Below are 15,810 nucleotides of genomic sequence, written 5' to 3'. Positions count from 1 at the left end.
TACTGTGCGGGTACCAAATAAAATTAGGATAAGAGCAGGAGGATGATGATGATGTACAGTACAAATATACTTACATATCCTTAGTTCTAAGTCGGTTAGACATGTAGGCAACACAAATGGGACATTAGACAATTCTGTTTCTCAATTAAACTTCTTCAAAGTGATAGATGTATTGTGAGAAATAATAGTTATGCATGTACCAGTGCGAGAAAGAGACGAAGCTATTATGTGAGTAGCACCATCTCTTTTCGGAATATGATCTGGTGTACTGTATATCTGGCTACACAGATTAGGTCTTAATTGCACAGTTCTGACTGCTCTGTTTTGATATCACAATACTTTTTTTTTAAGCTAACTGTTTAATATCTATGACAGGGCTTCAAGATATGCCATCATAACAATGTGCAATTATACCCAATAATGTATAGCTGGTTAGGCATCCTAACATAGCCTTTTTTAGGAACAAAAATAACGAAATCCGTGACATGATATATTCAGATAAGGTGTCACGATGCGTGGTTAAAACCTCCAAAGACATTTGAAGATAAGGTTCAAAAGAATGAAGAGATAGACGTAAGAATGTAAATGAAAATTGACTTGGTCATTAAGTAACTTATCGCAGTCCAAGACATTCGTTTCTTTCTAAAGAATTTGGTAACTTCTGATAGTAAAAATGATTCTAAGAGTGAAAAAGAATGGCAGACAGATGTATGACCATGACATGCAAATCCATGGCATGCAAAAATAGAAAAAGATGGTGATGCCGCTAAATTGCCTAGAGCAGAACAAAATAATCAGATTCTGAATGATATAATAAATCGTGTCGATTATATATGGATTTCTACTGATCCTATCTAGAAAAACCTGAACTTGTAGTTTGTCCAATGTCGCCGTACATGAAACAGAATGTTATACAGAAAGAGGGAAGAATATAATAATAAACAAGGTATAGTCAGAGCAGATTACACCTTCGCGCAGAAGAGGAAACCTTGTGTAAGAAAAAAATGCCGGAATTGTACCTAAAAACCTGTAAAAAAGTACTACCGTTTCACCATTGTAAGATTAGCAGAGTATACTTCAAAAAACCAAACAAGACCTTGATTCCGTAATTTAACCAATATGGAACCATACTCAATCATAGATCGTGAGTATCGTTCTAATAGGCCTTCGTTGTAAGTCCCGATTTTAAAGAATTTGATTGGGTAGCATTTCTCAAGATTCGGAGCTTCGGTATGTGAATACCCAAAAAAAAACAGAACTCCGCACGTGATTCTAGTTCATGAGTCTGATGGCATTTTGCTTAGTCTACAATCAGCCAGAATCTTCCCAATCAAAACCCTCAAGATTTATAAGGGTAAATACATCCATATGATTTTTGCTGTGTGACGAAAATCCTGTCCCAAAGTAAATTAAAGTAGGATAGCCTTTAATTATGACCTAAGCCGCACGGCAAAAATCAACCGATGTAAGCCCCTTTTCCAAAATTAGCAAAAAGCTTGGTTACTCCAAGATACTCACAGCTCCTTCCCTCGTTTAACACTGGAGGACAGGAGAGCATGGTGCAGAGGATGAGGATGATGCACGTGTGGCCAGCGGGGACCCTCGGCTGGAGAGAGGGGACCCGTGCCTGGAGAGCTGCACCGACCTGATCCGACCTGGAAGAGAAGATAGGTTATTGAATGAACATTTTGTTGCATGTGGGGGAAGCTGTGTCAGATAACTTCTTCGCGCATTGGATACTAGAGGTAAGGTCTGAATATAACTGCTGAATGTCTTCTTTAGGGTATAAATTGGTATAGATATTAACTGGTTTTCTAAAGGTGATCTCTGAGGTATGTTCTATCTAATTGAGACATGCCATTGGTACCTTTGACAATGAGTGAACACTTAAGAAAACGCAATTTCACAGAAATACAACGATACTATTTTGTTTTCGCAATAACTTACAAGAAATAGCCAATTCCAATCTCACCTACTTGGAAGTGAGCCAAAAAAATTATATCATTAACGACATAGCCACAAAATAATCGATGCTTTATGTATATTTTTTATTTACCATCACGTTTCCACATAACGGCACACCATGGAGGCGAACCCGTGGATTGTTTATAGAATAGATGGAGGTACAGAAGTATCACTGTATACTTAATTAAAACTAGCTTTAGCCAGCGGTTTCGATCGCATCCTGATGGCACTACTATGCACATGTGAACCAAAAGTAGTCCATAGCTGCCCCCGATTAATGATCGCTGAATTTGTTTTTTAATTCGACCTGCAATATCCGCGTTGACAAAACAAACTATGTACTCAGATTTATTACAGTATTTTTTTAATCTGTCACTGATTAAATAGGTAATCAATAAATTACTAACGTCTCTGCCCTACACAAACAAACCATCCGTACTTAAAGGCACTTATAAAAAGTGGGCCTTCTGTCATCACACTTCGATACTGCAAAAAAATTAAATGGGCATTTTTTGCTAGTTTATCAGTACATAAAACATCTGGCCTGTACGGCTGTACCAATCATTACGTGTAAGGAGAAACTTGTTTGGTTTGGAGTACAATGCCTTTTAGATCATGGCCCACGTGGAGATACTGAGTAGAAAGATTAATATCTTTACATTTATCTATACATAATGTGTAGCTTTAAATGAGCAGAACCTCGAATCCCCTCTCGAATCCTTAGAGAGAAATATTAAAGACTTAATGAGCTGTTTAGCTTTTTCAGCGTTACACGTGGTATAAAAATAAATAAAACAAACGGGGTGAGCTAAATAAAACCGTTAAAAAAAGAAATGTTTTGATTGTTCGATTGCTTATTTCCATGGCATAGGCTTCGAAAGTACCGAACTGAGTTAAAACATTGTTTCACTATAAGCTACACTAAGCCCGAATGAAATAGACACATTTTGTCATTTTTGTACTTGACCATCTTAAACACTGGTACTCAGCTGCCGGTGCAGATAAGACTGGAAGCCGACCTCAACAAAGTTGAGAAATGGCTAGGCAGATGATGAAGATTTGCATTTTATTAGCTTGATCTATGATTTAATGGAACTTTTTTTTTATATTCAGGTACAGAAATCACTTTTAAATACGCTTTACCTTTTGAAGGTCATGTGGTTATACAAAAGCTTAATAAAAACACAATGAAAACGCAAACTTTGTAAGAAAAAGGAAGGCGGAGACATTTGTAACGGTTCAAAGAAGATGTTTTAAAATAACAACCGACTTCTGCTTTAGTTCAGAAAGATAATAACATCTGTGTTATTTGAGACTTGGAAAATTGTACTTGTTTTATTTTTATTCGGCTTTGTTTTAAGTTAAAACTTGAGATATTTCATACATTTTAAGTAGACTTCAGAAAAAGAAAAAGGTTTTCAATTAGACAGAAAACAAAATCCTCCTTTCCTTACAAGTGGTGCTAAAGAAATGAACTAACATATTAATTACCCTATTTTACCTAACCAAGTCACCAACGTCTAACCAAGGGGTATATGGTTGCCCGGGTAACTGGGTTGAGGGAGTCAGATAGGGCAGTCGCTCCTTGTAAAGCACTAGTACCCAGCTACATCCGGTTAGACTGAAAGCCGACCCCAACATAGTTGGGGAAAAGGCTCGGAGGATGATGAAGGATGATTGCCCTATTTTACCTAACTGACTTCTAAAAAAGGAGGAGTCTCAATTCGGAGATTATGTTATTCCGTTCAGCATTACAGTATTATCAAGTGTATGTTTACTAACGGTTATTATTATCAATCACCCCACGGGTTATTATCTAAGTAATTAAATATTGGTCCCAATTAGGCGTAACGGATAAGACGCGGTTATAAGATAAAGCAATTAACTAACTCATATATTGATAAATATAGATTTATCTATACAGATATCTTTGTTACTATTTAATTAGTTACTTAGGAGGTAATCTATGTCCGCCTCAAAGATTGCTATGTCAGAATACAGAATGTATTTAAAAAATATACAAATATATTTCTCTCTTTTAAGCATTACGCTTTACCTATAGCTATTGCTTGATATATTTATTTCATAATCATTAGAATTATTTAAACAATTAAGATATAAAGTAAAGCATCATATAAAACTACTAAGTAGCTACCAGATTTGAAATCGCAATCACATGCACAAAAGGCAGGCCTCTTAATTCACTTCCTATACTAACCAATTTAAGACAAGACCAAAAACTATATAATATTGGACTATATAAAAAAACCGATTCGGTACGGAGGTTCCGTCCGTACAAAATATCACGTTTGTCGTACGGAAGCGCCTTAAAATTGTTATTTTATTCTAGTTATCCTATTATTTCCTGTTATAGCGGCAACAATAATACATAATCTGTAAAAAGCTGAACTGTCTAGCTATCACGGGTCTTAAGGTACCTACAGTTTGGTGACAAACGGACGGACGGACGGACGAACAGACGGGAAGCGAAGTCTAAGCAATACGGTCCCGTTTTACATTTTTGTACGGAACCCCAAAAACCACAAAGTTTCAATTATCCACAGCGATAATATAACAAAGATGGAGCACATATACCTACATTTTTTTATTACAATCTTCACCTTGACAGATCTTTGACTTCATGAGTCATAAGCCCATAACAGTCCATCACGTTTGTTATTGTTTTTATGTAGGAACTCGCTCTGTTATACATAATGCAGGTTTTTTTGTTTATGAGAAAAAAATATAACAACGTTTGTTCATTTGTTAGCTGTACATCATTGTAGAAGCTGGTGATGAAATGTATTGAAGATTAGATCTGATCGCAGATAGCAGCGAAAGTAAATAAGTTTGTTAATCTTCCGAAAACAGCTAAACAGATCGCGATATGGCACGAAAAAATTTTACTCCGAAGACGGAAATAGACTACCTTAGACGCATGCAGAACGTAGATTTCTCTCCGGACATGGACGAAGTCGCGAGCAAAATCTAGTCAACTAACCTTTTTCCAACTATGTTGGGGTCGGCTTCCAGTCTAACCAGATGCAACTGAGCACCAATGTTTTGTAAGGAATCTAGTCAACTATAAAACTTTATTTACAACACCTGTCTCAAAACCTATCAAACAATACGAGAAATTCAAAAACACTTAAAAGAAACTAACTTTCGACACCCAAAACAAACCAGTTCCAAAAACTCGTCAACTAGCTTACAATATCCAAGTGGAAAAGTTTAGGAGATAGATAACGCAAAGACGGATAAACAATTACTGTCGTTAAGTCAGGGTTATCAGACGAGGCCGGAAGTTAACGGACATAGAGGCCGTTTTATAACTAGATATAAAGGTTCTGTTAAAACAGAAGAATATCTAAGCATGAGGTATAGATCTAATTGTTTTCCCATATAAGGCCCTTGTCTATATTTCAATACCAATTAATAGCATTAAGAGTTATAGAGAAGTTCTTGAGTAATCTCATGACATGGACATCATGGGTGAGACATGGGTGATCTCATGTCTGGTTCTGGTGAACCGAATTAATTTACTAGTAGGAAGCCAATTTATTTGTGAGCCTGGGTATGGGAAGTAGTTGCCTGGGTACGCAAGAAAAATCATGGGAAATGGCTAGACTCTAGTGTTTCAATAATAGACTGTTGCATGCCGATTGCATTCCCGTACGAAATACAGAATCAAAGTATTCTAATACTGACAGAATTTTGCGAACAGTTTAGCTTACATACCGTAGCGAGAGCCGCTTGCTTACAAACTTCGTTTTTACGCTAAACTATTTTTTTACATAGTTTAGCTTCTAAAGCATACCGTAACGAGAGCCGCTTAGACCTTACCTTCATAAAAAATACATATTTCATAAAACCAGATACCAATAAACAAGGCTTACGTACAGATTTTCACTAAAGGTAAGCAATAAATCACGACTAGTTAACAGCCCTGTATCGGCTTGTATGTAAACAGTCATAAGTGGACTATTAAACGGGCCGTGACGCGATACCACTTAACGAGCTTAGGGCAACCATGTGGGTATTTGTTTGTAATTGTATACAGGCCATTTACTAAGTTTGGTTAAGGACAATCATAAGTGCTAAAGAGTTTAAAATAAAGATAAGTAATTATCGCATATAAGGTGAAGAACTTATAACTAATTTTGGAGCACAGGTACGCGCAAAGGTTGAAGATCAGGGTCGGAAAAATCCTCTGAGGTTTTGGTCGAGAGACGAATTAAAATCTATCAATTACAACACCACAATTCTCAAACTAAGATACCCGTGGAAATACATCATAACACAATAAGAACATTCAAAACCGTATGCAAGGAGAATGAAGGACATTAAAACTATAAATAAATCTGCATATTTCTACTACTGTACTGTAAAAGACAACATTAAACCGAACCAAGACACAATCTCATTTATCTAACACCTTATTAAGTCTTTGAAAGGGTTATAAAGTCGCAGTCAGGTCGTCTAACAATAGTTCTGCATGCCCTTCCATTCTTGCGAGAGTCGTAAAGCCGAGTCCAGACCGGTGTAACGTGCTGCAATATTGTTCGAAAGAGTTACCGCGGCCACAATGGTACATAATGGCTTAAGAAGGAACATGGTGGGTTTTATCTCTCTCACGCTGCACGCATAGCGGGACTCATTTGAAGATACACTATTGACAATAAACTGCAGATGGTTAGAAATGATGGTGAGATGATGGCAGATAGAAGAGTATGGAAGGAGAAAAAACGCTGCGCCCGCGCCGACCCCAAATAAAATTGGAATAATGGCAGTAGGATGACGATAATTAGCATTGACACACTGTTGACACAAAATTAGACCCGGCTTAAGATCACTCTCGTACAATATTACGTAGACAGGTAATAAACTTGGTGTTTCAATGACTAATCCGACGTTCTATGTGGAATACAAAATATAAACTGTGAGGTTTGTTTTGTTGCATTTTCACAATAGAACTTTAATGTCAGAAAGTAAACTATGACTACGAAGTACAGTTGTCGTCCAAAAACTTTGTCACTCCGAATTTGCGTAATAGTGACTTTATGGAACAAAACAAAGAGTGAAAATTATAGCTAACTTAAAATTATTTATATAAAAAACGACTCATTGTTAAGAAGCTCCATGCCTTGATAATACCATAAATCCACAAGGTATATATATCAATGTGAAATCTTACTGCAAGAAAACGATATAGTCATATTCTCAACGAGCCTTATTACCTACGCCTGTTACCGAGCCTATCATAAAACCATAGGAAGTAATCAATGGCAAACACAACAGTTGTATTTATGAAGCTGGTATTGCATTTAATTGGCCGACTGAACTAAGGTTAAATGGACATCGTTGATCGATTAGCAGTGCCATTAAGTCTACGCTTGTTAACTGATGGCTAACTATGTATTAAATTAATAAATGTGATTGAACATCTTTGGCAGTCGTTACGGGTAGAAGCCGGTAAGTCTGACAACCAGTCTTGCGTAGGAGAATTAGGCTGCCCGGGTAACTGGATTGAGGATGTCAGATAGGCAGTCGCTCCTTGCAAAACATTGGTAGTTAGCTGCATTTGGTTAGAATGGAAGCCGATCCCAACATAGTTGTTGGGAGAAGGCAGATGATATTTCATAAATGCGTTTTATTTTAGCAGTTTCGCTCCTTTTTGGGAAGTCTGTTACAAATACTGGTAATGAAGTTTTTACTACATAGCTAATTATCATATTAATTACTTTTAGGTCATTTACTTGATTATGTATAAGTATGGTGCCCGAGCTTAGTCCTTTAAAAATTGACCTTCAGATGCCGCGCCAAATTTTTCTAGGTTTATTATAATTCATTTACATATAGTAATTTCAACACTAATTAAGATGGCTATTTCACGATCACAAAGTGACACGAACCTCCAAATTTTAAGTCGGTTAAATATCAAAATAAACTTTGTGACGTCTTTTAGGTCAGATTTTATATTGCAAGCCTGTTTATAAACAGACAGTAAATTGATATCTGATGACTGATAGAGAGGACAAACTCAAGGTAATATAGAGGTGACATGATGATATAAATACTGCTTTGAAAGACACAGAAGATCATTTACGGTAATCTTCAAATCGAGGGAAAAAAACGTTAATGATGCGGATTTATCTTGATTTTGGGAAGTTAATTGGCTCATTTAAAGGATGGGAAATCATCAAACTACTACGGAATTCGAGCCAGTCTATCTACTTCTTCGTATAGTCTATAGTGGGAATGGGTTTCCAAATCAATTGCCCCTCACAGGCTTGTGTATGGGCCGTAACCAATTCGGGTAGCATGCCAAGATTGTGGCAAACATTCCCATAACGCTATTAGTATTATAAGGTCAAATGCGGCCTCAGTTCTAAAGTTCTTGATATGATACTTTTGGATGGTGTATCCGCAAATAAATACATCGTAGACTCAAAAAATATGGTAGATACTGACGACCTCTATGGCGCAATGGTCACCAAGCCGGACTGCCGAATCTGAGGTCCCGGTGAAAAAGTGTCCCGACATTATACTTATGTTTCTAAATAAATAAAATAAAAACGTATGATTCAGTCACGCGTCACTTCACCAAGTTGTAATACTTTTTGATAGGCCTTAAATTATTTTTTACTGACGACATTACAACGAAAAAGAAAAAAGTCTATTTCGTTTATCGCATACTTTATTTCTTACGAAAATGAGTCTATAAAAAGCTTTTTTGTGCGTTTCTCAAAACTATTGGCAACCGAAGCAATATCTTATTTTTTACTTCCAAGATTCTATTCAGTACTAATTTGTGTTTCATTTCATATTGTCATTTAATATTTTTTACTAGCATTTCATCAAAAGTCATAGGTTCAAACCTGATGCAAGTTTTTTCGTCAGCATTTATAAAAATATGCCATCATCATCCTCCTGCCTTTATCCTAAATTTTTCGGAGTCGGCAAATCATGTCTTCTTCTTCCACATAGACATTTCTGTAACGTCATATAATAGGGAAATACAGTGCAAAAATCGAAGACAAGGTCATCAAAACCCTGAAAGGCCAAGCCCTTGGTCACCGTTATGATTCATCGCCTTTTAATATGAGCCGTAACAATAACTGTTTTTAAGGTGTTTATCAGAATCTGTGAGGGCAAATACTTAATTGTTTAAAGTATATTTTCGAACTTACATAGGGGATACATATCATGGGGTATTGGGTTCTCATGAAAAAAAACTAGTATTCAGCTGCATCTGATTAGACTGGAAGCCGACCTTCAACCTTGTAAGGAAAAGGCTCTCCTAAAAGGGGGTCACTTTTTTCCCAAATGCACATTGTATTTTGCCAAATTAGTGATCCTTTTTCAAGAATTAACACCAAATCTGAATCAGCAGACTAGTGGAATTTGTATCATTTGACAAATCCGTCTAGATTTAAACACAACGCATCGTCTGAGTATTACCGGTATTACATACTTGTTTATTTTAGTTCTGCGACTGACGCGTAACAATGTGGAGATTCTTGGAGATAATAGTCCACGATCATGCGATGGACGTAAATATGTATTTCTGTGCGCGTCGGAGTATGCTTGAGATTTTATTGGCGTTAATTTTGGCGCGATCTTTACGCGGTTCTGTTGTTTGATTTATTTAAGCTGTCACGCGAAGGTGTATAATCTGTCTGGTTGTGTGTTGGTGTCTGTGAATATGTGTGGTTTCTTTCAGAAACATAAGGTATAGCTGGTCCCATATCTCATATGTACCTATGCTTTTATCACCAACTTGCATGCCCAGCGTGGTGAGTTTGCGCCAATCCCCTTTGCCTTTGTCAAGCAGTCAACCTTTTTGGCTGAAGCTTTTACCCTGACCTTCTTGTGAATATTATCTGTATTTACTTCCTCTTCTTAATGTTACTTCAAAACCCTTAAAGTAAACTTATAAAGATATCTCAGCACACAATATAAACTTAGGCAATATTCGGAAACTAGGCCGCAAGTAGTTACCAACTTCCGAGCTCAACAAACCAAATCAAATGACTTCAAAAGTGCCAAGTGGGTGCGCCTAATTAAAATATTACGTCAACAATTATCTTTAACATTGTAATCTTATCATATACCTACTGGTATTTACTTTGGAGGTGTGCTTACAACACAACCAAGATTTGACACTTGTCAAAAAACCCCGTCATATAATCGGCAATACATTTTCTCTCGTATAACAGGGGTTTCCCTGACCTTCCTGCGAACTGGATGCAAATCCATACGTAATAATAAAAGCCTGTACATATGCTCAAAGTTACCAACTAACTCAGACTGAACGACCGAACCAAGGCCTGCAACTCAGTAACCTCTCTTCCTACCACTAGTCCAAGAATGCAGTCTTCAATCCAGCCTTTAATTAAAAAATTAACGAAGCAGCAATTAGCACCGTTTCCTCAAGTACGGACTACGGTTCACGCTTGACCTTAACCGTCACGTAATCAGTTACGTAAGTTACATAACAACGTTTATTGTTGAACCGATGCTGGCAGCCGTTTACAATGCGCGATTACTGTTATACACTTCAAGGATATATGCTGTGAAGTATGAATTTGTACACGGTAACAGTTTGGTTCTTCGAAAACTATGAGAAATAGTAAATAAGCAAAGACTCCCGAAAAAAAAAAGATCTTAAAACCTTGCTTCGGGATTGTTTGGAAGTGTTATCGCATCCATGGACACATAAGTATGTTTTGATTTATAAGAGTTTGACACTCCCTCTACTTCACCCACAAAGAAAGGCGTAATACTAATAATGACTTCTTCTCCTTCTTGCACTGTTACCTTTCCATCCACCTTTCTTATTCACACTTTCTCATCACATGTCCTGCTGACTTCACATTTTTTTCTCTCTTCAAGCCTCAAAATTTGCAGACCAGAGTTAGTCATCAGCCTGATAGTGAGGTAACAAGAAATGATGCAACGACAATGAAAACCACATGTTTCACCTTATATAGTAAGTAGGACAGTTTTTCAACACAGCCATGGCGACTGTAGAAAAACAGCCTTATTCGTAAACATTAGCATTTTTATATGGGAATGGAAGAAACAATGTCTATTGCTTGTCAACCTATGTATGGGGACTGTCGTCTTAATTGAGGTATTGAAACATGATGAAGATGTTGCACATGATAGCATGATACATGGCAGTGAAGATGGAGGGGTATTTCAGATGCATAAATGTAGGGGTTTTGTTACTCTGGAGATGACGGCAGATAAAAAAGTATGGAAGGAGAAAACTTACTACGGCGACCACAAATAAAATTGGGATATTGGCAGGAGGATGATGAAATGTAGGGTTCTTGGCAAATTCTAAAGTACCTATCTTTTTTGTGTATTAATCGATTGTGTATTAATCGATCCAATCAAAGCAGCGCAAAGTTCCATTACTCAGCTCTGAACACCTTAGAGTCTTGTAAGCAGCATTACAAAATTCGATTCCAGCTTTGGAGGTTTAACTCGTGTTTTAGAAGAATTTTACCTATTACGTAAAACATGTAACCTCCTCCAATCTATCAATATAGTTCATACTCCCATATTTTACAGCAATTAATAATGTAACAATAACCGCAAATCACCCAGATGTTTCCAGATTTATCACGTTATAATTCAGGGTCGATGTGTTAATAACATGGAACATGTGCGTCTGCGCAAGTGCGCATACACCGTGACAACACTGCTACCGTGGAAGTAATACCATACGACTTGTATAGTAAAGGTTATGTATAGATATAACGCGGATTTTTTCTATTTATAGAAAGAGTTCCAATCGCCTCCAACAGGTATCTGCGGAGATCTAAGGGGGAGGCCTATGTTCAGCAGTGGACGTCCTACGGCTGAGATGATGATAATGATGAGGAAGAGTTTCTGAGACAATTAACAAAATAATGTACGAAGAAGATATAAAAAATATTATTTCGTGAAAGACAACGTATATGTATCACTAGCTGTTGCCCGCGACTTCGTACGCGGATCCTGTCCCTTATGCCAGCGACTACGGGGTCAGCAAAATCAAAGATCTGAATAGTCTGATATTGAATTTTAAGGGACCGAAGAGAAACGTTCTATATACTTAATTTTTGTAATTTAACAGCAAAAGCACAGCAGACTAAACAAAACACTGAGAACTGAACCGCAATAGACGTGACCATAGGGATAAAAGTAGTGATTCTAATTAGTCCGCATTTGTGTGTGGCAAAAATATTACACAAGTATTATTACGTAAAAAAACATTAAATAGATGACAAAGTCGTGGTGACTTAGTGGAAGTCGTGGTGGTTTAGTGGGTAGAGAACCAATCTCTCAAGTATGAGCGTGCGTCTTTGATTCCAGGTCTGGCAAGTGCCAGCCAATGCAGCTTTTCTAAGTTCATGTGTACTTTTTACGTATATTTTGGATACCAATGACCGTTATTTGGAGGGGATGTTAAACTGTAGGTTCCGGCTGTCATTGAACATTCTTGGCAGTCGTTATGGGTAGCCAGTAAGTCTGACCAGTTTTACCAAGGGGTATTGGGTTGAGCGGGTAACTGGGTTGTGGAGCTCAGATAGGCAGTCGCTCCTTGTAAAACACTGGTACTCAGTTGCATCGTGACTGGAAGTCGACTCTAACATAATTGGGACAAAGGCTCTTGAGATAATAACGACAATAATAATAAGATATAAGCACCGCAGGACATCTGAGGCTGATGACGGGGAGTAGCGACCCCGGTGGGCTATATATACTGAGTTCTCCAAGGAGAGTATACTGTCCCCCATCTCCTGCCGGTCGGAGTGAACCATGACGGGGGTAGGTCTCACGCCTCTGGCTTGGCTTGGCCGTCCAGAGTGGAGTCGCTAGAGCAGGGTTAGTAGCCCTGCTCGGAGGATAGGTGCCTCGTGGTAAGTGACCCACAGGGAGCGCGTAATCTGCGTTTAAAATCCGCCGAGGTATCCTCACACTTCAGCCGCTCATGTCCCTGTTGCCCTCTTGTTGCTATTCAGTGACTGGTTCCCGGGGGCCCAGTAAGTGAGGTAGCGAGTTTCCACCTGCCATTTTTAGATGTACCTAATAGGTACATTGTCATCCACTAACATCCCATCACAATAGCCCAAGTAGTTTTCCTCCATAGTTAGCAATATTTTAGCACAAAACCGGGGATTGTCTTTTTTTAACGACGTCTACCGGGGATTGTCCTTGGGTTCATTTCTATGGTGTATAAAGGGATAATCGTCGGTTTTGTGTCACCATTTCATTAAAGTTGTCTCAAAAGGGCTTCAGCGAGTTGGCTTCGGCCCCGCGTTTGCCTCCCAAAAATTCGGAACTCTATAGTCCCGAGGTCTGGAAGAGACATACAATATAATAATGAGATATAACGCAACAAAGTCGGAGAGTGGGGGCTCGTGACGCCACGTCTAGGTATGTAAAATTTGTACTAAGCAGTGAATTCAAGCGTTGTTGTATCTTCGTTATTATTTGTTTGTGAGAGAGAGAAAAGAAAAATACGTGTCTAAAAGACGGACTAATTACTTTACCATACCTATTTCATAACATTCATTTCTATACATTTCAAGTGTAGTATTGCTCCTGAAGTTCCACATCAGGTGTTCCAGATTTTCGATGTTTATACGTCAATAGAGAGTGCATCAGATTGAACCACTTTTGCTAAAACGTCATATCTTCATATGCTTTAGTCTAGCTGGGCTCCTGGAGTTCCATATCAGGTGTAGGTGTGGTTCAATTTTTATAAGTCAACAGAGAGTGCTTGTCAGATTGAACAACTTTTGCTAAAACGTCATACCTCTATATGCTATAGTCTAGCTGGGCCCCTGGAGTTCCACATCAGGTGTTTTAGATCTTCAATTTGTGTAAGTCAATAGAAAGTGCTTATCAAATTGAACAACTTTTGCTAAAACGTCATACCTGTATATGGTATAGAGAAGCTGGGCTCTTGGGGTTCCACATCAGGTGTTCCAGATCTTAAAATTTATTATCTCAGCTGAAAATGCTCATCACATGAAATATTTTTTGCTATGGCACCATTTTTGTATCTCTTATAGTTTTGTTGGTCTGTTGGAGTTCTGCATCAGGTCTTCAAGTTTCGAAGATAAATTATAGCCTATATGTTGACCAGGCTTAATACTGATACAACAAAGAAAAAATCATTGAAATCCGGTTAGTAGTTCGGAAGATTAGCGTGTACAAATCTAAGAAGATGTATACAAACTTTCATCCCCTATTTTATCCCCTTAGGGATGGAATTTATCAAAATCCTTTCTTAAGGGTTGCCTACGCCATAGTAGCTTTATGCATGCAAAGTCTCAGTCCGATCGGTTTAAAATTGACAAAGTTTCATACAAACTTTCATCCCCTATTTTATCCCCTTGGGGGTAGAATTGATCAAAATCCTTTCTTAGCGGATGCCTACGTCATAACATCTACCTGCATGCCAAATTTCAGCCCGATCCGTCCAGTGGTTTCAGCTGTGCGTTGATAGATCACTATGTCAGTCAGTCACCTTTGAGTTTTATATATTTAGATTATGATTTGGTAATTTTGTATCGCGGTAACTTCACTTAATCTGGATACGTCAGTGATGAGTTTTAAACACTTCTTCGCAGATAAGACAAGTATCGAATGTGGAAGGTTATTTGAGACATAGTGCGTTGAAAATCTTAAAACATTCAACCATCCGTAACTGGCTGAACACGAGTCTATGAGAAAATATCTGCCAATTTAGGCACAGCAGCAAATTGACAAACTAAAACTTGACGCGCTCATGGAGATAAGCGGGAGAGTGGCGTTCATACTTTCGCGTCTTTGACAGTAGGGAAAGTACGGTAGCGTCTCCAGTTACTTATATACTCTAAGTAAAAACTACTTGTATACAACCAAACGACTAGGTAATGCTAATAAATAGGTATTATATAAGTTGATACGTTTCCTATTACGCGGTGCCGCGGTTACTGCAAGGACATAGTGTGTCATTGCGGTGTAAGAGATCCGGTCAATTGATATGTACGGAGATAATAATATTTTATACATATGTTACCTATAGAACGTTATATTATGGACTACATAATATGTGTTACCTATAGAATATTTTATCAAAGAGTCTGTTCTTTAGAGAGGCAAAGTTTTATTGAGTAACATAAGGGGATGCAGAAACATAACAAGGTCTCCAACCAATTTTTTATGACCCAAAATAAAGGTCACACAGTAGGCCAGTTAGAGTTACACTAAAACCTGCTTTTCCTTAGAAAATTGTATAGAGTTTTCATGTCTTGTCCCCCTTAACCGTCCCTGACAAATAGGAAAATATAAACTCTACTGCATCGGCTACTTACTTCCGCAATTTTATGGACTCATAAACATCTATAAAGTGTTCATAGCACTTCTATAGTCGTCAATCCTCGCTTATGCTATAATAAAAAGCAAATAATGTTAATATTGCGTATAATTGTGCATGTTTCACTAACATAGAGCTAGAATAAAAACTTAACCTTTCAAATCAGTTTTATTTAAACAGAGAAGCTGAAGTTTTCTCTGAGAGTAGGTACCTAGTAAGAGATAATTTATCATTTGTCCCTCTCTCTTTTAACATTCGAAATTAGGTGTCATAAAACAACAGCGTCAGAAATACCAAAATCTACATCATTCCCTTTCAAAGACAATACTACTATGTACCAAGATTTTCACCAAACAAATCCTAAAAAGGAGCAAGGAACTATCCGTCCTTTTATAACCTCTAAACGGAACGCAACAAATTAAGATTTATACTCCTACGAGAATAACGTCCCTCCAGTGAGTTAAAAACTCCAGCAATGGAAC

At 37.7% G+C, this 15,810-nt stretch overlaps 1 protein-coding gene across 4 annotated transcripts in view; it reads right to left on the bottom strand.

The window, feature by feature from the left end:
• Window positions 1–15,810, bottom strand: part of Dop (drop out) — a 101,307-nt gene that overhangs the window by 48,059 nt on the left and 37,438 nt on the right. For 3 of the 4 annotated variants that reach the window (XM_064041840.1, XM_064041842.1, XM_064041841.1), the window contains exon 4: window positions 1,519–1,655. In XM_064041840.1, the coding sequence (XP_063897910.1) occupies window positions 1,519–1,655 (137 nt within the window). Of the gene's footprint in view, window positions 1–74; window positions 293–1,518; window positions 1,656–15,810 lie in introns of those variants that run through there. The other variant, XM_064041843.1, reaches the window with a different exon arrangement.

Source organism: Helicoverpa armigera, chromosome 26, assembly GCF_030705265.1.
Source record: "Helicoverpa armigera isolate CAAS_96S chromosome 26, ASM3070526v1, whole genome shotgun sequence".
Classification (NCBI taxonomy): domain Eukaryota; kingdom Metazoa; phylum Arthropoda; class Insecta; order Lepidoptera; family Noctuidae; genus Helicoverpa; species Helicoverpa armigera.
Note: the sequence above shows the minus strand (reverse complement) of the source record. Positions and strands in the feature narration are given on the sequence as shown.